Genomic DNA, 26,448 nt, shown 5'->3' on the forward strand with positions numbered 1-26,448 from the left:
TCTAAGAAAATCTGAGCAATTACTGGTGGCATTTGCTGCAGGGGCAGAGGGAAAGGCTATTTCAAAGCAGACTATTTCAAAATGGATAAGCCATTCTATTTGTTTCTGCTACATACACCATGGTTAACCTGTTACCAAGGGGATCAGATCCCATTCCACCAGGGCTGCATCTACTTCTGCAGCCTTTCTTAGAGGGGTTCCTACCAGAGATATTCTAGAAGCTGCTACCTGGAGCTCAGTTCGTACGTTCACCAAGCATTACCATTTACCTCTCTTCTCTAAATCCAGAGCTGGCTTTGCCACTGCTGTCCTGCAGGGCCTTATAGCTGCTCCTAATGCTGTATAATTCCATCCTCCCAACCATACTTTGGGATTCTACCCAGATGTAATGACTGCAAGAGTGAAACATGAAGAACATAGTACAGTTGTGTACACTTACCATAAATGTAGATGTTCCAGTGTATTCACTGTTGCAGTCCTGGTTACCCGCCCGCCAGCCCCCTGTTTTTCTCTTACTGTTCCTCTCTTTTCTTTTGCTATGCCCAAAAGCCATTTTGGTGTATTTGCTTTTATTTGGAGGTATATTTGTTGTGTTTAAATTACATACATATATATTTATATATTTTGCTCCCCATTTGGGGGGCACCTGACATCTGGGACAAGAAAAATTGATGAAAATGGCGTCGGCTGCATGTTTTATACCCCTAACGACCTGACATCATGGAAGAAGGGGCAGCAGCTGATGCAGGACCCAAGACTTCGTTAATCAGGCCGACTGAGGGCAACCTGCCAGCAGATTACCCCAAATGTAATGACTGCATCACTGAATACACTAGAACATCTACATTTATGGTAAGTGTACACAACTGTACTTTCCTCAGAGGGGCAAAAAACTTAAGACCACCCAGAAGAGCACCAACTCTAGCCTGGGATCTTAACTTTGTATTGGAAAAACTCACTCTGCCTCCTTTTGAGACAGCTGCAAGTGCAGAGTTGAAATTTCTTTCTTGGAAAACAACCTTCTTTTAGCCATCATTTCAGCAAGAAGGGTGTCTGAATTACAGGCCCTTATGGCAGCGGAGCCTTTCATCATCTTTCATGCGGACAGGGTGTCCTTCAGGACCAATCCGTCCTTCATGCCCAGAGTAGTATCCAGTGTGGCTCTTAATCAGTCCATTCATTTGCCAACCTTCTTTTCTAATCCACAGAACAAAGGGGAACGAATACTGCACTCCTTAGATGTGCACAGACAACCTAGATTTTACTTGGACAGGACTAAACCTCTCAGAAAATTGGAACAGCTGCTGGTGGCATTTGCTGCAGGGGCAGAGGGGAAAGCCATTTCAAAGCAAACCATTTCTAAATGGATAGGCCATTGCATTCATTTCTGCTATAAGCACCATAGAAAACCTATCCCACAGGGGGATAAGACCACATTCAACCAGGGCTGCATCTACCTCTGCAGCCTTTCTCAGAGGTGTACCTACCAGGGACATCCTAGAAGCTGCTATCTGGAGTTCTGTACATACTTTCACCAAGCATTACCATTTGCCAATTTTCTCTAAATCCACAGCTGGCTTTGCCACTGCAGTCTTGCAGGGTCTTATAGCTGGCCCTAATGCTGAGTTCCTCCTCCCATCCTTAGCTTTGAGAATCTTCCCAAATGTGATGACTGCAACAGTGAAACACGAAGAACATAGTACATTTGTGTACACTTACCTTAAATGTAAATGTTAGAGTGTATTCACTGTTGCAGTCCTGGTTACTCTCCCTCCAGCCCCCTGACTTCTTTTGGTTGTACCTCTTTTCCTTTTTACTAGGCTTAAAGCTTTTTGATGTATTTGCTTTTTGTTGGAGGTGTAGCCTTGTATATATATTTAATTACTTCCCATTAGGGGGGCACCTGACATCTGGGGCAAGAAAAACTGATGTAATGACGTCGGCTGCCTGCTTTATACCCCTGACTACCTGACGTCATGGAAGATGAGACGGCAACCAACGCAGGACTCAAGACTTTGATAATCAGGCCGACTCAGGGCTACTGCAAGCAGATAACCCAAGTGTAATGACTGCAACAGTGAATACACTCGAACGTCTGCATTTATGGTAAGTGTACACAACTGTCCTTTTTCTCATGGACCAAGGGGGAGCCATTCTGTCAATTCCCTCCTGTTGGCTAACCTTTGCCTTTCTGGTTAACTTTCCTCAGTTGTCTCTAGGTCTCCTGGCTTACAGCGAGTTGGAGGGCTTCATGCTCATACTTCCCTTTATGTACCCTTGTGCTTATGGACTTAGGTTTTAACTTGGACGTATGACTCTGTGGAAGGATGTTACTTTTTCACCCTGACTGTAACTTCAGGTTATTTGGTGGCTTAACCCCAACAGATTGGAATACTGTGACAGTGATCAGTAGGAAATCTACTGTTATGGTAAGGTCTTACACAAATGTACTTAATGATTTATCTCCACTGTTCTTCCAAAACTATCTCTTGAGCAACTACCCCATTATTTAACTAACCAAACATGATAGCCTTGCAATAGGGAAGAATTAGACTGACTGACTGATGGGGATGTGTCTTGACATCAGTTTAGATTGGCCATAGGGATGAAGTTTTTAATTTGATAGTGGGAGGTGGAATTGCAACTGAAAAATGTTTCCACTTTTTTTGAATTGTCGGTTAATGCTTAGTTTTAAAATTCTTTTTTTTTTTGCCTGCTTTACTACCTTTGTTATATGTTTTATAAAATGTTTATTGTGCCACCAGTTTATTCTCTAATAAGTGCAACATTGTATCAGTGTAACAGTGAAATAATTTGTTTGAGTTTAAACTTAAACAAGAGTTCCATGTCCTGTAATATGATCAGTGTGTCAACACTCATTTGTCTCGTGTACGATGCAGAATTACAGTTAAAGCTTTTGCCAGCAAAATTTGTGTAGTATTTTCAGCTTGTGTGGGTATCAGTGAATTGTTTAGCTGCTATTTAAAATGTGCAACTGGCTGCAGTCTTACTGATACGTAATTTACAACAATTAATGTCGGTGGTGTAAATTAACTTTCATATTGACTACCATGATGTGGTATAGAGACGTTTCACATTACTGCCTTTGAAGAAAAGAAATTGCAACATTATATTCAAACATAATAGGAATGCCATGACTATTCACAGTTAATAATTACAGCCAAGAAGGCACTGATCATTAGTGGAACTGCAGTGGGATTGCATTGAAATAGGATAGACAGGACCATAAAGAGATGTAGTCTGATCCCTGTGAGTACAGGGTGCAGACTTCTGACTATACCCTAGTTTTTGTGATCTGTATGACATTGAGCCCTTTTTGTGGGGAAACAGTTGGTACAGAGCAGTGATCACTAATGCTGGAGATGAAACAGTACTAAGGTTGTGCGGACACTAGGCACAAATACATTCTGGGATAGTGTGACTTTCCATTGAAAATGTTAAGTCATGTCAGTTAGTAACTTGGGGAAGTTAGATTTACTATATATACATATATATATATATATATGTATATATATATATATATATATATATATATATATATATATATGTATGTATGTATATATATATATATATATATATATATATATATGTATACATACATATATATATGTATATATATATATATATATATACATATATATATATATGTATATATATATATATATATATATATCACTTGGGGATTTGGATGTCAAAATATACCTGGGTGTATTACAGTCACATAAAGTTAAGATATTATAGTTTCAAACAGATTTTTGTGATTTTGGCTTATTGATAATTATCCTGTTAAACTGAGAGTCTGATCTGTTAAGGAGACAGTAACACCTTTGTACAGTTTGTGTCCTTGACTACCAGTAAAAGTACAGTTGTTCCATGTCTTTAGCCAGACCCTTAGCCTGTCATCATATGAAACAGCTGTGTACTAGCATGAACGCTTGAGACATTAGGTTTAAGCCATGATTATTTGACTTTTAGGTTGAAGCCGTGATTATTTGACTGGTTCATGGTAACAGATAAGAGAACATTGTACCGTGTAGCTAAGATGAGCATTGTGCAATTGACAATGTTTTGATGTCCTTCAAGAATGCAACTGCAGTCATAACATATGGGTTGTCCTGCCTCAGGCAGCCCTCGGTCGGCCGGATTCCAAAGTCTGGGTCCGGCGTCGGCCGGTGTCGCCTCCTCTACAACGTCAGAACGGCTGGAGTGTAAAGGTATCGGCCGACGCCATCTTCTTCAGTCTTTCTTGCCGCGCGGTGCCCGAAGCAGAAGCAGTTTGCAAGTGCCGGTCGGTCAGCTCCTGTGTTTTCAGTACCGAAGTCATCTAAAAGCCAAGTACCCCGTTGGGGAACATTTTTTCTTGCCTCAGCCGATGTCAGAACAAATTGAGAAAGTTAATAATTGTTTGTCTTGTGGTAAACAAATACCTCATAAGGACTTCCATTCTTACTGCCTTCCTTGCCTGGGCCCAGACCACGACATCTCGGCCTGTGCTGACTGTGCTTGCTTTAATAAGTGCACCCTCAGGCGCCGGGCAGAATTTGCCGAAGACTTTTTCGGTGAATCTTTCACGTATATCATGCCATCGGATCAACCGACAACTCAATCTACCAAAAAACGAAAGGACCGGGACCGACATCCTCGGCCCGCGTCCTCCACCGATGCAACTCCTAAATCCTCTGCTAGTGCTTCGGTCCATTCGGAAGCGGTAATTCAACCACTCCAGGCTGACAACACAGCGTTAACACGTCCTTCGGTCTCGGAGATCTCTCCGGTGCCGGTTGTTGATTTTCCTCCGGAAACCGAAGTTCTGGATCTACCCGACACCATTCCTGTAGACAAGGTTACTCCTGCACGTGGGGCTGCAAGGCCACCTGTTTCCATGTCCATCAAGGCCTTTGCACGTGCTAAGGCCGCCAGCCAGGCCAAGGCCCATCCTAAACCTGCTGCTCAGGCCCCTTCTTCTGATAAACAGATCATGTCTCTTGCTGCAGATCTTATTTGTCTTATCAGGGGGTCTCAGCCTCACCCAGACAGAGGTTCTCAGCCACCTGCAAAGAAAAGGCCCAGAACTGAGCAGGCTGACAACCTCTCTTCAGATGAAGCCTCTGGGGATTCTGAGCATTCGGATACCCAAGAAGAATCCTTCCAGGCCTATGAGGACTCTGATGCTGAGGAATCTATTCCCTCTGCCTCCCCTCCAGAGGATTTCCCATTTGGTGAAGTCCTGCACTCCATGAGGGAACATTTTAAATGGCAGGGTCAGGAATTCTCTGATTCCAGGAAAAGGCTACGTACCTTCCTCAAGCTTCCCCAACACAGACCTTTAGCTATTCCTCCTGTTATGGATGTTTTGGATGATGTTTTCTCTGACTCCAGTGCTAACCCTGATTCTCTCCCCCCTGCTGCTGTCAAGCCAGACAGATATTATAGGGTCCCTGACACTCTCAAACATCTCTTTAAGGCCCACTCTGTGGATCTAGAAACTATTTCACAGGGCCCCAAGGGAGTGGCTACTTCCACTGCCAAGAATCCACTACCAGCAGATAGGGAAGCTAGGTCCCTGGAGAGATGGGGTAAAAAAGTTTATACCTCTACCACCCTAGCCATGAGGTCACTTAACTGCCTTTTTCGTAGGTTTCAGTACCAGGATTTTTACTGGATGATTTACAGAAAAAGCTAGCCTCTCCTGAGCCTACTGATAGAAAGGCATTGCAGGATCATATACATAACACTCAGCAGGTTAACAATAATTTTCTTCAGTGTGGTTATGATGCATTGGAGGCTTCATGTAGGGCAGCTATGACTGGGGCTGTGATACGTAGACATGCTTGGTTAAAAGATCAGCCATTGCCAGACCATGTTAAAGTAAAGTTACTTGATGCACCTCTGGAAAAACAGAAGCTTTTTGGTGCTAATGCACAAGATGTGTTGAAATCCATTGAGGAAAAAGCTAAGTCAGTACAGACAGTCAAGGATTTCCTCCAGGTTCAGCCACCCAGATTCAGCAGAAACTGGCCTTCAAAAAATTGGTCCTTCCCAGAATCTGACAAGTTTCAAAGGGGAAAAAACAGGCGTGCCCGAGGTAGAGGGCAATACCGAGGATCCTACAGGGGCCGCCATTGGCAACCTCCAAATCAAAGAAGTGGCGCAGGCAGTCCAGCTGCACCACAAGGACATTCACAATGACTTGACTTTCATACCGCCTACAAAGGCTCAAAGAGAAGCACCTTTGGGCAGAAAATTATCCTTATTCTCAAAAAACTGGCATATATTAACCAAGGACAACTGGATTCTGGATTTAATAGACAAAGGTTACAGATTCCACTTCCATACTGTACCAATAAGACAAGGCATGCCAAACCTGCCACATCATCAAAGGGCAGAGGCACTCACTCAAGTTTCAAAGCTGTTAAGTATAAAAGCAATAGAAAGGGTTCCTCCTCAGGAACAAGGCCAGGGATTTTATTCAAGACTGTTCCTTGTTCCAAGAAAAGAAAACAAATGGAGGCCTATACTGGACTTGTCTACTCTGAATACTTTTCTCATTGTGGCAAAGTTCAAAATGCTGACGTTACAGCAGCTCCTTCCCATGCTGGGCAAGGGGTCTTGGCTGGTCACTCTGGACCTCAAGGAGGCATACCTGCATGTCCCAATCAGACAAAGCTGCAGAAGATACCTCAGATTTCTTGCAGGGACAGAGCATTATCAATTCTCAGCATTGCCGTTTGGCTTATCTACTGCGCCCAGAGTGTTCACGGAATGCCTGGCATCAGTAGTGGCACACTGCAGACTCCAGGGGATTCAAATATAACCCTATCTGGACGACTGCCTCATACAAGCAGACAACAAACAAACCTTAATAGCAAACTTGGACTATGTTATTCAACTACTGCAGGCTTTGGGATACACAGTCAACATTCAGAAATCAAGACTACTGCCATCCCACCAGATTATTTTCCTAGGAGCCAAACTGGACACAGAAACACAAATGGCCTACCTCACAGAGGAAAAACAACAGCAGTTACCAGAGTACTTCAAAGGCCTAGCAAAGCTCCCCCAGCTGACTGCAAGGAAAATCCTGCAGGCCCTGGGATTCATGGCATCTTGCATTCTTTTGATACCTTTGGCAAGACTTCATATGAGAAAGCTGCAATGGTATTTAAAAAGCTTATGGTCCCAACACAGCCAAAGCCTAGAGGACGTAATCCCACTCATTCCATGTCTGCAAAAAGAATTCTTGTGGTGGGCTCAAGCAAGTCAGTTAAACAAAGGCATGTCTTTCAGCAAACCTCAAGCAGGTCAAATGATTACAACAGATGCCTCAGATCATGGATGGGGGGCGCACATGGAGGGCAGATGCATTCAAGGTCTATGGATACCAAGGGAAAGACATCTGCACATAAACCAAAAAGAGATGTTGGCAGTGATACATGCAATCGAGACTTTCGAAAAATCACTACAACAAGGACATTTGCTAATAAGGACAGACAACACCACTGTCGTGTGGTATATAAACAAGCAGGGAGGCACTCATTCTTATCCCCTCTGCAGACTAACAATGATTCTCTGGGAAAAATCCCTGAGTCTGAAGATACACTTGCAATCCCAGTTTGTGCCGGGCAAGGACAATGTACTGGCGGACAAGCTGAGCAGAAATTTCTTGGATCCACACGAATGGAGGCTGCATCCTCACATTTTCTCACAAATAACAAAGACATGGGGAAGACCGGACGTAGATCTCTTTGCTTCTCACATGAATCATCACCTGGAAAAGTTCTGCACAAGGACCCACCATCCTCTAGCCTGGAAAACGGATGCTCTCTCCTTCAGCTGGAATTCCCTAAAAATGTATGTATTCCCTCCTCTACCTCTGCTGACCAAGGTGATACTGAAGATCAAAGCAGAACAGCCAACAGGCATTTTGATAGCTCCAGACTGGCCAAGGCAACACTGGTACCCATTGCTGTTGAGCATAACTTGGACCAAACCGTGGCCTCTGCCCCTATGGCCCCTGCTTCTAACACAACACAATTACAGGACTGTCCATCAAAACCTGAAAACATTGCATCTGACAAGCCTGGAGGTTACCATAACTCCTTCCGCTATCTCTCTTTCCAAAAAAATTCAAGAGATCTTACTGGAAGCACGCAGACCTTCCACCAGAAAAACCTATTCAGCCAAGTGGAAGAGATTCAGCATCTGGAATGCCAACAGGGGTCAGGATACAACATTACTGAGTATACCTCAGATGTTGGAATACTTGACAGAAATGTTTCATACTGGACTCTCATATTCTTCTATAAAGATTCTCGCCTCAGCAATCTCAGCAAAATACAATTGTGATCCACCAGTGTTTTCACATCCTTTGCTAAGACAGTTCCTAAGAGGGATAAAGAATATCAAACCTCCCAGAAAACAGCCAGTACCTGCATGGGACCTCAATTTCGTTTTGGAAAAATTAACTCTTCCTCCCTTTGAGCCAGCAGCAACTTCAGAGATGCAATTTCTATCATGGAAAACGTTTTTTCTATTGGCAGTCACATCTGCAAGAAGAGTCTCGGAGATACAGGCACTCATGGCAGTACCTCCTTTCCTCATTTTTCATCAGGACAGAGTTTCTCTAAGAACCAATCCTACATTCATGCCAAAAGTAATTTCCAGGGTGTCTAAATCAAGCTATTCACCTGCCTACTTTCTTCCCCAATCCTCAAAACAGGGGGGAAAAACTGCTGCATACTTGGGACATACACAGGCAACTACGCTACTACTTGGACAGAACTAAGGCCACCAGAAAGTCTGACCAACTGTTTGTAGCCTAAGCTGCTGGAGTGCAAGGAAAAGCAATCTCCAAACAAACAATTTCAAAATGGATTGGACACTGCATCAGATTCTGCTATTCTTTCCATGGAAAAGGTGTGCCAGCCAATATTAGGCCACATTCCACCAGAGCTATAGCCACATCCACAGCTTTCCTCAGAGGAGTGGCTACAAAGGACATTCTAGAGGCTGCTACATGGAGCTCCGTGCATACATTTACCAAGCACTACAACCTGCCTTTATACTCCAGATCCCGAGCAGGCTTTGCTTCGGCAGTCCTGCAGGGCATTCTAGCTACACCATCCCTTTCTTAGTTCCATCCACCCCCAGTTTGGCTATGGTATTCAACACATATGTTATGACTGCAGTTGCATTCTTGAAGGACATAGTACAGTTTTGTACCTACCATAAATGTAGATGTCCGATAGATATGCAACTGCAGTCGGATTTTCCCCCCCTCCTACCCCTCTGCATCTTTCTTTATGGGTCCACTACCCCTATTCCTATTAGCTGGGGGTATCTCCTATGGTATATATGTTTATTACTGTTGTGCATGTCTGGAATTGTTTATCCATTCACCAATTTTAGCCTTCCTAGGAGGGCACCTGGCATCTGGGGCAAGAAACACTGAAGAAGATGGCGTCGGCCGATGCCTTTATACTCCAGCCGTTCTGACGTTGGAGAGGAGGCGACACCGGCCGACGCTGGACCCAGACTTTGGAATCCGGCCAACCGAGGGCTGCCTGAGGCAGGACAACCCATATGTTATGACTGCAGTTGCATATCTATCGGACATCTACATTTATGGTAGGTACAAAACTGTACTTTTTTACCACTGTCTGTACAGTAAATATGTCAAGTAGAAGGTTGCAGCTGTTTTTGCAGTAGTTAGAGTAATTGTGGTAATCCTTTGTCATAGAACTAGAAATTAGTTTTTAAAGCACAATTACTAAAACTGCCCAGTGGCGGAAATCATTTTCAGTCAACCTTCATTTGGTCCTTGTAGTGTTGTTTTATTGTTCTGGTATATATTCCAAAGTCTTTTTTTGTTTGTTTTTTTAAGGTAAGAAGTTATATAAAAGAGCACAGCCCACGTCTCCGTTCTGCTCGCGATAACTGGAAGAAGAGTAATCACAGCTGTAACAGTACCAGTGCAGCAAGTGGCATTACCAGCAGCAGTGCTAGTATGGTGAGCTCAGTCAGCAGTTCTGCTTCCAGTGCAGGAAACTCCATTTCAGGCTCCAGTGCTAGTGCAGGTCGAGCACCCAGTGACAGCAACTTATCAGCTAGTGCTGCAGAACGAATCCGTGATTCAAAGGTAAGTTCCTTTAGTTGACAGTGTTTTCTGCTGTTGTGAGCATATTGTTGGACAGTTTTAAGGTACAGTTGGTAAAAACAAATGTAAACGAGTTTTGGCAAAGGGAAAAAGTTTGTAATAAAGTGGTATTTACAGATCATGTCTAAATGCGTGAAACAAACTTTTCATCTGATGTACTTTTCATTCTTCCTCAACATATGTGTTATGGATCTGACCTCGAACCAGACTTTCAGATCCAGTTTTCAAGCTCCTCCCTCTACCCATAATGCTCCTGTCCACCCAAAGTACCTCAGATCTCATTTGCTGCCATCTCGCATGGACATGGATCATCTCTTGGAGCATCTTTTAAAGCTAGTTCGAGTTTTATGAATGCCTTTTTTTTAAATTTCTTTATTCAAATTTAAATATAATTTTGTAGCTCCCCCTTCGTTTATTCTCTTAGCTTTACAGAGTTCTGTACTGTTAGTCCTCTTACCTTTGTATGGTAAAATTTCTTAAGTACCCTCATTGGTACTTTCTTCTTTCTTTACTTCCTCTTCATATCCCATTTGCAGGGTATTTTCCACTGCCATTGTTGGTAGTCTGTCTCTTCTTGTTTAAAAAAAAAATCTTTTCTAAAGCTATGGCTGAGAAGCCAGCAGGATTCAAATGCACTTCCTGTGGGCATAAAATCCCACAGGGAGAGTGTTTACTGTTTAGGGGCACACACCTTAATACAAACTGCACTATTTGTGTTGTGTTCAACTCGAGAGCAAGCTGGTTCTAAATGATTTGTTGCTGCCTCCTTCTTCCTCCGGGCCTCAAACCCCCAGCAAACTTTTAGGCTCTGTCAGAGCATAGGAAAACGTCCCCTCCTAAATCTTCAAAGACTTCTTTGACCTTGGAGCCACCAGAAAAGTTGCGAAGATCTTCAGATCCTACTTCATCGGATCCAAAGAGAAAAACTTTATATCCTAAGACTTAGTTATTATAACTTAGTTATTTCAGGTAGTTCTCCTTTTCAGCCTATAGATCCAAAACTTTTGGAATCAGACTTCTGTAATTTCTAAAACTCCTAGAGCTTGCTCACCTGAGTTTATTGATCTAGTTTCTCCTTGACTCCACTCATCCCTCATACAAACTCTGAGGAAACATTCTAGACGTCTGTCCACTACCTCATCTCTCAGGTCCTCCAGGAGTCTTTCTGATGCTGAAGTGGATAGGATGATGTAGAAGTTTCTCGAGGCTCGGATACAGATGGGGGTTATACCTGCTTTGTCTCCCATCAGATCAGTGAGCCTCCCTTCCATCTGCCATATATAGTTGTATCGCCTTCTCTGGTTCATCCTCCGGTTTTGGAGCCCTCTGATCAGAGAGTTCCAAGTGAACTGGTGCCAGACCCTAAGAGGGCTACATCTTTGACGCCAATAGTTTCCCTGACTAGTTTTGCTCCTATACCCTTGGATCAGCATGAGTCTCTGAACTGAAGCATCGGCGACGGATCCGTGGGGCCAGGATCTACTTTGATGCTGTTGGAGCCATCCTTGTCTCTCAGAGCCTTGGCACTATTTGCTCAGGTCCAGCTCCCACCTCAAGACAAAGATCCAGACAGAGTCACGTCTTGTCTGCTTTTGATGTCTCGGCTCTGGTGTGACCAACCTCGACTTCTCTTTGGTCTGTTTGGTTTTGAGGTAGAGGAGAGGTTGTTCTCTCATCCAAGAGACCAAGTCTCGTGTAGATTTTTTTCCCTATGGTTCTTAGCTTTGATCCTATCACACCTACTTCTCAGGGATAGCAAGTACCAGCAAACATCCAGACAGTTCCTTTAGAGGAACTTACCCCTCTCTTCAGACACCTCCCCAGAGCATCCTGCTGAGGAGGTTCCCTGTAAGAGAACATGTAAAAGCAGGCACATACATTCCCCCTTGCAATCTGTCACTGAGGATACTAACTTTGACAAAGGGGAAAGGTCCTCCAGATCATTACCTAATGACGTCTCATTTGGAGACAATTTGGAGATTAAGCAGAAAGGTTGTTGGTCCTCAGATAATCCTTTCCCTGAGGAATCAGTATTTCTGAAAGCTTTTGGTGCTGGCCCATCTACATCTTGAGTGACTTTCCCGGCTAATGAGCTCCTCGACCTAGTCAGGCATGGAAGGAACCTGACTGTCTTGAACCAATCCACCGTCATTCAGATAAGATGTTTGCTCCTCCAAAAGACAAACCTGACTGGAGCAAAGATTCTCCGTTGATGCAATGGTTGTGGTAGCAGCCTAAAAAGGAGCTAGCAGAACAGAGCTCCTGTGTCCACCCTGTAACAGAGAGTCTGAGGCATTGGACAGGTTTGGAAAGTACATATTTACTTAACAACCTTTGCTTTAAGGTCCCTGAATTATTTGGCATACTTTAAAAGGCTGCAGAGGGATTTAGCCAAGGAGCTCTGAAAACCCTCTCAGAGTCTGTTTGCTGCAGAGGGCTATAAAAGATCATCCTCACAATTGGCTACTTTATCTATTTCCAGTGCATCTGTGAGTTTAATTTCACATGCTGCAGGGGGTTACCGTACAGGTGACTGGCTCAGGCATTGCTGTATAGAGACACACCTGGATGTGGCTACGCAGCTTTGCGGAGCCTTTCAAGTCTTATTTCTAAAGTGCTATTTTTGATGGAACATTCTTATTTGGCCCTTATTTTAAAGAAACACTTTCCCGAAGTGAACAGGGAGGGAGCACCCTATTTGCTGTAGAGATTCACTTTTCTACCCCTCAATGGTCCTTTTCACAGAATCAGAGGAGGCAAGAAAATATGGATGTTCTTTGTGTTTCACTGTTGCAATCATCACATTTGGGTTATCTGCTTGCAGTAGCCCTTAGTCGGCCTGATTAACAAACTCTTGGGTCCTGCATCAGTTGCTGTCCTTTCTTCCGTGACGTCAGGTCATCAGGGGTATAAAACATGCAGCCGATGCCATTACATCAGTCTTTCTTGCCATGCGGTGCCCGAAGCAGAAGCAGATGTTCTTCGTCTTCCCTTGCTGCAGTCCTGACTATTGGGTATAGTCCGCGTCCCAGTCGGCCCGAATACCAGAGTATAAGGCTGACGTCGGTCATGGCGCCTTAGACTGACGTCAGTACGTCAGGGTACTAATGCGCATGACCGACGTCATTTCCTCAGTCTTTTTTGCCGCATGGTCCGATGCAGAAGCAATTTTGCGAGTGCAGGTTGGCGTTCTGAGATTTTCCGAAACCGGAGTTTCAGACCGAGTACAGAGTTGGCTAAGTAACCCGTTGGGAACATTTTGGTTTTTCTTGCCTCAGTATATTACGGATGTCAGAAAAAGTGAATAACTGTATTTCTTGTGGGAAGCAGATACCGCATAGGGATTATCATACATTGTGTATACCTTGTTTAGGGCCTGAGCACGACGTTGTTGGTTGCCGCTCTTGTGCTAGATTTGATAAGCGCACTATTAAGAGGAGGCTTGATTGTGCTAGGTTAGTGTTTGGGAAGCGTTGCAATTATACTATGCCGTCGGATGCTCCGACGCCTGCTTCATCTAAGAAGCGCAAGGACAAAACAGTGAAGTCTAGGGGTGAGGAACCGGCAGTCCCGGACGTCGGTCCTTTAGAAGGCTCAGGGGAGCCAGAGGTTTTGCCAGGAGTCTCTATGGAGTCTCAGGCAGATACTTTACTGTTACAGGATGTGCCCTCTCAGGAAGTAGGCCAGGCTGAGGGGGCTTCTCAGGTAACTGTTCTTACCTCTCTTCCCAAGGTAGTTAGGGCCTCTGCTTCTGTTTCCAAAGCTTCTTTTAGAGGAAGGCCAAGTTCAGCTTCTGTAGGGGCTTCTCCTAGCATTTCGGGCTCTGTGCCTAAGAAACATATGCTTAAAATGGCTGAAGATTTGATTACTCTGATTAGAGGTTCTATGCCCCCACCTGATAAGAGGCCTAGGGTGGAACAGGAGTTTGATAGTTTTGAACAGTGTTCACAGGCTTCAGAGTCTTCTGTGGAAGACTTGCAGGAGTTTCCTGCTTATTCTGATTCTGATGTGGATGATTCCACTCCTTCAGCTTCTCCTCCTGAGGATTTTTCATTTTCTGAGACTCTTCACTCCATGAGGGAGCACTTTAAATGGGAAGGCCAAGATTACTCTGACTCCAGAAAAAGGCTTAGGGAATTCTTGGTTTGCCTCAGCATAGGCCCTTAGCTATTCCTCCTGTGTTGAATGTGGTGGAGGATGTTTTTGCAGAGGCTTCTCTGAACCCTGATTCCTTGCCTCCTGCTCCTGTTAAGCCTGATAGGTATTATAGGGTGCCCGAAGCTCATAAGTATTTGTTTAAGAGTCCCAGGGCGGACCCAGAAACTGTTTCTCAGGGGCCTAAAGGTGTTAAAGCTTCTGTTGTTTAAAATCCTGTACCCTCTGATAAAGAGGCAAGGGCTTTGGATGGGTGGGGTAAGAAAGTATATACTTCTTCCACTCTAGCCATGAGGGCGTTGAATTGTCAATTTCATATGCTGAAATATCAGAATTATCTCCTTTCACAATTGAAATCTAAGGTGGATGCTTTGGCGGAAGGTATTGAGTGTAAAGAATTGCTGGATTTGGTTCATGTGTCTGAACAAGTGGGTAAGCATTCTTTGCAGTGTGGTTTTGATGCTGTTCAGGCCTCCTCGAGGGTGGCTGCTACTAGTTCTGTTCTTCGCAGACATGCATGGTTGAAGGATCAGAATTTAGCTGAGCATGTTAAGACCAGGATTTTGGATGCTCCTTTACAGTCTGATGTGTTGTTTGGACCGCCTGTGGAAGCAGTTTTAAAGAAAATGGAGGACAAAGCTAAGTCTATGCAGACTGTTAAGGATTTTTTGCAGGTGCAGCCTCCGCAGTTTAGTAGAAATTGGCCTGCTAAGGGGTGGACATATCCTGCTTATGGTTCCCAGTCTAGGGGTAGATCTAGACGTGGTAGGGGCAGGGCTCAAGGTTCGTTTAGGCCTAGATCAGACAGTTCACCTGCTCAGACTTCTGGTGAGGGCAGGGGTCAGTCCTTTCGTAAGCAGAACCAATGGCCTGCCTTTTCAGCTGCCAGTGGACTCTCGTCTGGCAGCTCCTTTAGGAGGAAGATTGTCTCTTTTCAAAGAAAATTGGGATTTAATCACTCAAGACAGATGGGTGCTGGATATCATTCATCACGGGTACAGATTTTATTTCCACACAATGCCCCCTTTCAAGGGCATGCCAGATGTTCCTCCTCCACAAAGAAAAGAGGCTCTCAAGCAAGTTTCTCAGTTACTCCAGATAGGGGCTATTCAGCCAGTCCCTGTGTCAGAAAGGGGCTTGGATTTTATTCTCGCCTGTTCCTAGTACCAAAGAAGGGGAACACGTGGAGACCAATTTTGGATTTATCTATCCTCAACACTTATCTGGACATTCCCAAGTTCAAGATGTTGACGTTACAGCAACTGTTACCTCTGCTGGGCAAGGATCACTGGATGGTAACTTTGGATCTCAAGGAAGCTTACCTTCATGTGCCCATAAGGCTAAGTTGCAGAAAGTATCTGCCGTTTCGAACTGGAGATTTTCATTATCAGTTCTCTGCATTGCCCTTTGGCTTATCTACTGCCCAGAGTATTCACAAAGGTTCTGGCTCCAGTGATGGCTTACTTCAGGCTTCAAGGCATTCAAATTTATCCTTACTTGGACGACTGCCTGATTCTGGCTCAAGAAAAAGAACACCTTCTACAGCATCTGGAATATGTCATAGCAGTGCTAAGATGCCTAGGGTATTCTGTGAACGAAATAAAGTCCAGTCTAGTACCCTCTCAAGACATGTGCTTTCTGGGTGTGAGACTGAATACAGCAGCCCAGATGGCCTTTTTAACCCCGGACAAACAAAAGAGTCTGTCACTTTACTTCCATCAACTATCTCATCAGTCCGTGCTGACTGCAAGGACAGTCCTTCAAGCATTAGGGTTCATGGCATCTTGTATTCTGGTGCTTCCCAATGCCAAACTGCATATGAGGAAGCTGCAATGGTATCTCAAAAATGTATGGACACAGCACTGCCAAGATTTGGACACTGTCATTCAAATAATACCTTGCCTTCAAAAGGAATTCTTGTGGTGGGCTCAGGAATGTCACCTAAACAAGGGACTCTCTGTGACCCGGCCAGAGGCGAGTCAGATTTTAACGACAGATGCCTCGGACACTGCTTGGGGAGCTCATCTAAATGGAAAGTGGATACAAGACAAGTGGCCTGCCAGACTACAGCATCTACATATCAACATGAAGGAGATGTTAGCAGTCCAGTTTGCATTGATGGCGTTCAAGGAGTTACTTCTTCCAGGGCAGGTGTTGATTCTGACAGACAACACAACTGTCATGTGGTACATCAACAAGCAAGGGGAACACATTCTTATCCTCTATGCAGGCAAGCAATGATTTTATGGGAGACTGCGTTAAGCCTGCAACTGACTCTTCAGGCAAGGTTTCTGCCAGGAGCACAGAACTCCCTAGCAGATGTATTAAGCAGACAAATCATGGATCCCCACAGTGGAAACTGGATCTTCATGTATTTCAGAAATTGACAGTGTCATGGGGAACTCCAGACATAGATCTGTTCGCTTCTCCACTAAACCACCAGCTGCCAAAGTATTGCACAAAGGGGTTTCATCACACAGCTTGGAAAGTGGATGCTCTGTCTTTCAGTTGGAAAAACCTTCATGTCTATGCTTTTCCACCTCTACCTCTTCTTCCAAAGGTATTACTAAAGGTCAGACAGGACAGGCCAAGGATGATTTTGATAGCTCCAGATTGGCCTCGGCAACACTGGTACCCACTTCTAAGGAGTCTTGTAAAGAAGCCTCCATGGCCTTTACCTCTGATTCCTCATCTGTTATCTCAGAAGGACGGTCATCTGCTCAATGTCAAGCTTCAATCTCTCCATCTCACAGCTTGGCATATTCTGTATTGAAACATGGAAGGTCTCAGCTTCCTCAACAAGTTTTAAATGTGATTATGGAAGCTAGAAGGCCTAGTACTAGGAGAGTGTACGCAGAAAAATGGAAGAGATTTTTATTTTGGTGTACAGCAAAGAATTTGGAGATTTCAGAGCCTAATTTGAGTGTGGCTCTTCAATATCTTACTGAGTTATTGGACAAAGGTTTGTCTTTCTCTTCCATAAAGATTCATGCTGCAGCATTTTCAGCTCACTATGATTGTGACCCACCTTTGTTTTCGCATCCTTTGTTCAAGCAGTTTCTTAGAGGGGCAAAGAATATAAGACCCCCACGTAGAGCTCCTACTCCTGCTTGGGATCTCAATTTTGTGTTGGAAAAACTTACTCTACAACCTTTTGAGCCGGCAGCTACTGCTGAATTGAAATATTTGTCATGGAAGACTGCTTTTCTGTTGGCTATTACTTCTGCAAGAAGGGTGTCTGAGTTGCAGGCCCTTATGGCAGTAGAGCCCTTTTGATTTTCCATAAGGACAGGGTATCATTACGTACTAATCCTTCCTTTATGCCTAAGGTGGTTTCTAGTGTGGCTTTAAACCAAACTATTCATTTGCCTACGTTCTTTGCAGATCCTCAAAATAAAGGGGAAAAGATTTTGCACACTTTAGATGTACACAGGCAATTGCGTTATTATTTGAGCAGGACTAAAGATTTTAGGCAGTCTCAACAGTTACTTGTTTCTTTTGCTTTAAGTTCACAGGGCAAACCTGTGTCAAAACAAACTATTTCTAGGTGGATTGGCTTTTGCATTGCATTTTGTTATTCCCATCATGGCAAAGAGGTTCCAGCTGGGATTAGGCCTCATTCCACTAGGGCTACTGCCACTTCAACAGCATTTCTAAGGGGTGGCAACTAAGGATATTCTGGAAGCAGCTACTTGGAGTTCAGTGCATACTTTCTCTAGGCATTATCACCTGCCTATATACTCTAAGTCTAGAGCTGGTTTTGCCACAGCTGTTTTACAAGGCATGTTGTCAGCTCCTGCTACTTTATAATTTGCCAGCCTCCCTTACCTCTGCTTTGGGATTCTACCCAATAGTCAGGACTGCAGCAAGGGAAGACGAAGAACATAGTACAGTTTTGTACCTACCATAAATGTAGATGTTCGAGGATTCCCTTGCTGCAGTCCAATTTACCCTCCCTCCTTCCCCTCTGTGTTTCAGGGTGGTTGTGTAGGTGCCTTTACATGCTTATATTTTTTGTATATATATATTACTGTATATATTGTACATGTTTATTGGTGCAGGTTGTTTTTGGGACTTGTCTTTTGGGTCTTCTGACATCTGGGGCAAGAAAAGACTGAGGAAATGACGTCGGTCATGCGCATTAGTACCCTGACGTACTGACGCCAGTCTAAGGCGCCATGACCGACGTCAGCCTTATACTCTGGTATTCGGGCCGACTGGGACGCGGACTATACCCAATAGTCAGGACTGCAGCAAGGGAATCCTCGAACATCTACATTTATGGTAGGTACAAAACTGTACTTTTGCAAGTGCTGGTCGGCCAACTCATGAAATTTTCATTTTTAAGTTTCAGAACCGATGTCTTCAACTAAAAGCTAAGTATCCCTTTGGGGAAACTTTTTCTTGCTCTAAAGCGATGTCAGTAAAAGTAAATAATTGGATTACTTGTGGAAAGCAAATATCTCATAAAGATTTTCATTCGTACTGTATTCCTTGCCTAAGCCCTGACCACGATGTACCTCGCTGTCTCTCCGTCGTCCGTATATTTTCACTTCTAAATATTTTGGTGCTCTGTTCTATTATCCTGATATGTCTTCGGTAAGCCATCCGACTACCGACATTCCAAAAAAACGCAAAGATAAAGACAGAGACAGGACGCTTAGGTCCAAAGCTGCCGACAACGCTTCTCCTAAGCCAGTCGCCAGTTTGCTGGTACTCAGGCACTTTTGCAGCCCCTGATACCCGCTACTTCAGATTCGCAGGGCTCTACTGAGACCCATTTGAAGTCCTGTATGCCGCGAGATACTTCAGCTGTGGAACCTGCGGATGTCTCTACCTTGGATGTGTCAAGAGCCGCTGTGCAGGCACCGGCTTCTGAGGGTGTGTTCAGGCCTACTGACTTGCGTATTAAACCGATGCCATCTTCTTCCTCAAGGCCTAAATCTCGAACCATGCCTAGTAAACAGATGCCCAGACCACATGGTCAGGTCTCTATGCCTAAAAAACAAATGATAAGAATGGCTGAAGACCTTATTACTTTAATCAGGGGAAGCCAGCCTTCCTCTAAGAGACCTGGGACTGAATTTGCTTATGATACTTCTGACAAGGATTCTGAATTTTCTGTTTCCTCTGATGACCAGGATTTACCCTTATCTACCTATGAGGATTCTGATGCTGATGACTCTGTTCCCTCTGCTTCCCCCCCCAGAGGATTTCTCTTTTGGTGAAACCTTGCATACTCACAGGGAGCAGTTTCATTGGGAAAGTCAGGATTTCTCGGATTCTAAAAAGAGCCTTAGGGATTTCTTACTCCTGCCCCAGCACAGGCCTTTAGCCATACCTCCTGTACTAGACATTGTTCATTATGCCTTTTCGGAATCTAGCTTGGCCCCTGACTGTCTGCCTCCTGCTCCCAGAAAACCTGATAGATATTACAGGGTCCCTGACTCTTACAAGTTCCTTTTTAAAAATCCTACTGTGGATCCTGAGACCATTTCACAGGGACCCAAGTGCATTAAAGCTACTACTGCCAAAAATCCTACCCCCTCTGATAGAGACTCCAGGATGCTGGATAGATGGGGTTAGAAGGTATACACTCCTGCAACTTTGGCCATTAGGGCCTTAAACTGCCAGTTTCATATGTTAAAGTATCAGCAGCATATTATTGGATTGCTTAAACAGAAAATGATGTTGATTCCTGATTGTGCTGAAAATAAGGATTTACAGGATTTACTGCATTCAGCTGCATAAACATACTTTGCAATGTGGTTTTGACTCACTAGAGGCATCTTGCAGGGCTGCTGTAACTGGGTCTGTACTTAAAAGGCATACTTGGCTTAAGGAGCAATCCTTGCCAGATCATGTTAAAGTGAAATTACTGGATGCTCCCTTAATACATAGAAACACATTAGGATGGATACCAGTGTCATAAAATACAAATGCACTGGCTAACAGACAGACCTTACATACATACATTTTTACATCTTAATAGCTTAGTACAAATAGGCAGTGAGGGTCGCACATGCTCAGTATTTATACATTTGTGCAAGCCCTTGGATAACTTCTTAAAGGTACATACACACACATTGTTGTACATTTCTTAAATTTTCAAATAAGGGAGAGAGTGTATGCTGCATCTGTTAGATGTACATAGACAACTTCATTTCTGCTTACATAGAACAAACTATTTCAGCAAAACAGGCCAGTTATTTGTCTCTTTTTCACCAAGCAGGTTGGGATCTCCAATTTCTAAAGTTACCTTGGCGAAATGGATAACTAATTGCATTTCTTTGACATATATTCCCTGCAAGGTCTCTCCCTAACAAAACCACCCAAGGCTCATTCAAACAGATCCATGGCCATCTCCTCATCTTTCTGGTCTAGAACTTACATTAATGATATTTGTGCAACAGCCGCCCTGGTCTTATGCTCAAACGTTTATTACACATTATGAATTGGACATAATTTCCAGAACCAGAACTGCTTTTGATTCACCAGTTCTCTGGAATATCCTTCCATGAAGGCCACCCAAGATTCATTTAGCTGGGAACTCTGTCCCATACGCTGAGGAAGAATGAAAAGTGCAATGTCAGATATTAAAATGATGTACTCACAATTGCTGTGCATCTGTGCTGTCCATTTTCATTCTTCCTCAACTCCCCTCCCACCTTCCCCCTTCCTGTCATCTTCTGGAGTGACCTGATGAACTTTTTGGACCCTGTTCAGGTTTGGGCCCTGGTTCTACTACCATTCTCTTTCCCTTTCTATATTCTAAGATAATTTTAGCAGCAAACTTGATCTGATGTATTGCAGGTGGAGAAGGGCAGTATGAAGAGGGAAGAGGTCGAGCTTTGGATCTGAAAGTCTGTGGAATACAGCAGAGTCTGATCCAAGCCATAACTCATATGTTGAGGAAGAATGAAAATAGACAACAGAGATGCATAGTTATGGTGAATATATAACTTTTTCATACAGAAAAGTGTTCACATGAATCTTAATGTGCGAAAAGAAAAGTTTGTTTTGCAGCATTTAAGAAATACATAATTAAAATTTTTTTTTTTTGAAATACAGAAGATTAAATGTACGAAGTCATGTTTATGGCATTAATATTGATCAGAAGGTAGCATGGGCTTTGTTACTTTGGATTCCAGCTCTAATTATGCCAGATTAGCATAGGTAAGTAATTGTATATTACTTAAGTAATTGCTAAACTATTAAGTTATGTTAATTTATCTTTGGTTACTGTCAGCTGCCTGTCGGGTGCTCGGATCCGCCACATAACACAGGCACTTAGATCACTCCAGAACAAGTACAAGTATGACGCTGTCATTGTACATGTTGGTGTGAATGATCTAAGACGTACCTCCCTGGACTACATGAAAAGAGACACTGAGGAGCTCTCTGATCATGTAGCCCAAGCTGGTATGACCTGGCCTTGAGTAGCATACTACCTTCACGTAGAATGATACCACAATATAAAGACAAAATGATCATTTTCAACAATTGGCTAAGCTTCTGGTGTCATTCTAAGGGGATCCAGTGTCTGCCTGGGATGACATGATAGACTATCCTCGCTGTTTTGCCAGAGATGGGTTGCACCTGTTACCCCTAGGTTTTCAAATACTGGCCAAGGCTCTTGCAGTCCCCATAGTGCCTTTTTTAGGCAAAGCTCAAAGGACAAACCAACCACCGTAACCAGCACAGGTAACCAAAAACTAAGGGTGATGCTACTCAACGCCAGAAGTCTCAACCTCAAAATGCACACACTCTAGGCTCTCCTCAGCATGGAGAAAATCGATGTTTGTGCAGTGACGGAATCCTGGTTCAAGGCTCAAGAGAGCACCCCAGCACTGCCAGGTTACAATTCATATCATACCTTCCGGCCTCAGTTACCGGATCGCAGTACAAAGGGCGGAGGTTTATCCATATTCATCAAGGATTCCCATATCTCCAGGATAGTAGCGCAGCATGATGCCCCAGAGATGATACATGCGCAACTATCAGCAGGCAAAACCACATTTCAAGTCGTAGCCGGTTATAGATCGCCCACCATGTCCCAAGATGCTCACTCTGCATTCCTTGAGGCATTGGAAAATATAAAGGTCCTATCCAACACCATGATCTTGGGTGATTTCAACTACCCTGGTATAGACTGGACGAACTACCAATGTTCCAACTCCTATGCTCAGGGATTCTTAGAATTTATAAATTCAAATTCCCTTGAACAACTAGTATGTTCCCCCACTAGAGGGGACAACATATTGGATTTAATCATCACAAATATGGGCGCCGATTGTACCACACCTATTATCATTCCCTCCTTGGTCAGATCCGACCACAAACTGATAACCCTGGACAATCCTCACCCTTCCACCTCCCCCAGTCAAAGAAACCATAGTCAAAAACCTTTCCAAAGCAAACTTCAAACTACTTGCATCCAAAGTGAAAAGCTTCACTATTCCCTTGCAGAAGGATAATGATATCCAGGATGCAGAACCCTACACCAAGGCACACACTATATGCATCTTCAGGATTGCATGGACCGTGCTATCCCAAATAAAACCAAGACTCCTTCCTCAAGCAAGAAGAAACCAGTCTGGTGGCCCCGGCCATAAGCAAACTTTACAATAAAAGGAGGAGGCTTATACAAAAAAAAAAGCCAAATCTCAAGTAGAAAAATCATCCCTGATCAGCGTTACTAAGAAATTGAGGGCCCTGTTCAAGTCAACTAAAGCTAATTTTGAAAAGAAAGTTGCCAAGGATGCCAAGGATAACCATAAGGCCTTCTATGGCTACGTCAAAAACCTAAATGGCAACGCTCAGGTCTGTTCTGAGCTGGTACAAAATGGAACAAAATACACTGACCCTTCTGACATTGCCAACATCTTGGCTGACAGATTCAGTGCAAATTCTCCCCCCCCCCCCCTCGCCACCTACAGGGCCTATTACCATTCCAGGGTATTGTGTAAGTCCAATTATTACTTATGCGTTGGTTAACAAGGCTCTATCTAAAGCTAAAAACACTGCCTTCATGGGACCAGATGGTGTCCCAGGCTGTGTCATATGCGAGCTCCAAAAGGAATTAACCCCGCATCTTAATACCATGTTCAGTCTCAGCCTCTCCACAGGATATGTGCCCATAGAATGGTGCACGTCAACGGTGGTCCCGCTACACAAGGGTGGGGCCACAACTGACCCTGGGAACTACCGACCAATAAGCCTGACCAGTCTGATCTGTAAGGCTATGGAGCGAATCTTTATGGAACTCCTAAATGGAGAGATTGGGAACCTCCAGTCGCTAGACCCCACACAGTTCGGCTTCGTCAAGGGCAGATCATGCCTCCTGAACCTGGTGGATTTCTTTGAGACAGTTACTCAGGCTATAGATAAGGGAAAGGAGGTACACACTGCTACCTTGACCTTGCTAAAGCATTTGACACCATTCCCCATTCAGGTATTATTGATAAGCTCACCAGCCTGGGCATAAACCCTTACGTCACAAGATGCATCACAAACTGGCTCTCAGACAGATCCCATAAAGTAAGAGTAGCGGGATCTATGTCCGAATCTAGACCAGTAACGAGTGGTGTGCCTCAGGGCTCTGTCCTGGGGCCCCTCCTGTTTGGCATATACTTTTCAGAAGTACAGGCAAGCACGGAAGGGCTGTGGCCTACTAAGTTTGCGGACGACTGCAAACTTGGTGGTGTAATAGAGTCTCCGGCCGACATGGAGATCCTCCAGAAGGGCCTAAATGAGACTGATGCATGGTGTCAAAGCCATGGTCTCAAGCTAAATGCAAAAAAATGCGTAGTAATCCCCTTTGGAAAAAACAGAGTACCATAAACTACAACATAGGAGGTAATCCCCTGAAATCTGAAGAAGAAATAAGGGCTCTAGGGACCCAAGTAGATAGTCAGCTTTCCTTTGATAACCATGTTGCCAAAGTGGTTAGAAAATCTTTCTATGTGACCCATCTGATCACGAAAGGGTTCGCATCAAGATCTAAGGATGTAATGGTGCCCCTCTACTCTTCCCTCATCCGACCCATTATTGAGTACAATGCACCAATTGGAATGTACCTGGCTAGACATCTCCAGCAACTGGAGAGACCACAGAGGTACCTAACCAAGAGGATTACTGGCCTCAAACAGTTGCCCTATGCAGCATGATTGAAAAAGCTAAGTCTGTTCTCTGTTGCATACCGCTTTCTCAGAGGCGATCTCTATCTAACATACAGAGCCATGTCCAACCCAGAATTGTTGAACATGCTCCATCTTAGCAAAACCAAATCTACTCAAGCTACACTCTCTAGGGATAATAAACCTCAACACAACAATGAATGGAACATGCTGGAGGGATAGATTCCCTTCCCAGAGACTTCCCTTACTATGGAACAGGGTCCCGATCTACATAAGACAGAGCCCCTCACTATCACTCTTCAAGAGGAACCGTGATGAGTGGATGGGTAACAGAAAGTTCACACTGGGGAATCACACTAACAGTACTACTAGATAGGGGCCAAGGGTTACTAGCTGCTAGTACAAGGGTCTCGGGAACTACTAAAGGGGCAGTGAATACCGCACAACGTGGCTGGGCTAATATATGCCTTCGGGCAGTTAGCCCAGTACCAACCTATGAAGACCTGAGTACGCAAGTGCTGGAAACTTTGGTTAGAATAGAATAATTTTTTTTTTATTTCCGTCTTGTCATTTGTGCATTTCAGTGATGGGAGGTACATTATGACTGTATAAAAGATCAGCTTGCCAAATGTTTGTGTGTGCATTTAGCATAGAAGTTGAAAATACAGATTAAAAAAACTTGTCATATATAACAGGTGGGAGCAATAGCTTTTTATCATGATGGCTATGCCATGTATAATACCTTGTAATGTAAATGGCCGTACAGGTATAAATAAAAAAGGAAAATGTATTGAATCCAAATCCAGCTCCAGACAAGTGACAAATGGAGTACCTCAGGGTTCAGTCCTGGGACCACTCTTGTCTGGCATCTACTTTGCTGAAGTACAGGCCAATACTAAGGGACTCTGGCTAACAAAGTTCGCAGATGACTGCAAACTGGGAGCCATTATTGAATCCCCAAATGATGTGGATATTCTACAAAAGTGCCTTAGAGAAACAGATGCCTGGTGCCAGAGCCATGGGCTCAAGCTTAATGCCAAGAAATGTATAGTTATCCCCTATGGAAAAAAAACATGTACCCATGAATTACCACATAGGTGGCAGTACACTAAACATCGAAAGTGTGGTGAGAGACTTGAGGACACAGGTGGACAGTGGTTTGACTTTCGATAACCACATCACCACAACAGTCAGGAAATCCTTCTATGTGGCACACCTCATCACTGAAGGCTTTTCAACCAGAAAAAAGGAAGTCATTGTCCCACTGTACTCGTCCCTCATTAGACCCATTATAGAGTATAATGCCACATTTGGTATGTACCTCACAAGACATCTGCAACAGCTGGAAAGGCCACAGAAATACCTCACTAAAAGAATCACAGGCCTAAAGCAGATGCCAAATGCTGACAGTCTAAAAAAACTCCAGCTATACTCTGTGGCATATCGTCTACTCAGAGGCGATCTCTGCTTAACATACAAGGCCATGTCAGACCCTGAGCGGTTGGACATGCTCCACTTAAAGAAATCCCAATCCCTCAGAGCCACACACTCCAGGGATCTAAACCTTGTCATCACAATGAACAAAACATGCTGGAGGGGTAGGTTCCTGACCCAGAGACTCCCCATACTCTGGAATAGACTGCCCGTACATGTCAAGCAGAGCGCCTCCTTGGCCTTCTTCAAAAGGAACCTTGATGATTGGATGGGAGATAGGAAATTCACCCCGGGGATCATGTCATTCGCCCTGCTAGAAAGGGGTCCAGAGAAGTAAATATTGTAAGAAGAAATATCCAGGGAATTGTTATGGCTAGGCTTGTATAGGCCCTAGGGCTGATAGCCTAGTACCAACCTATGAATTATATTGAGAAATGCAGAGTGCAAATAACAATGCTGTATGAGACACATTTGGAAAGAAATGAGCATGTGAATTTGACAAAAAAGATTTCAAGATGGATGTTCAACAGAATAGGGTCAAAA

General features: G+C 43.9%; 1 protein-coding gene across 5 annotated transcripts in view; it reads left to right on the top strand.

Moving 5' to 3' along the window:
- Positions 1-26,448, top strand: part of FAM199X (family with sequence similarity 199, X-linked) — a 605,277-nt gene that overhangs the window by 415,453 nt on the left and 163,376 nt on the right. For all 5 annotated transcript variants that reach the window (XM_044057577.1, XM_044057576.1, XM_044057575.1 and 2 more), the window contains one exon: positions 9,905-10,159. In XM_044057577.1, coding sequence (XP_043913512.1) covers positions 9,905-10,159 — 255 coding nt within the window. The remainder of the gene's footprint in view (positions 1-9,904; positions 10,160-26,448) is intronic.

This window comes from Protopterus annectens, chromosome 15.part0 (assembly GCF_019279795.1).
Source record: "Protopterus annectens isolate FY-2018-M chromosome 15.part0, PAN1.0, whole genome shotgun sequence".
Lineage (NCBI taxonomy): Eukaryota > Metazoa > Chordata > Ceratodontiformes > Protopteridae > Protopterus > Protopterus annectens.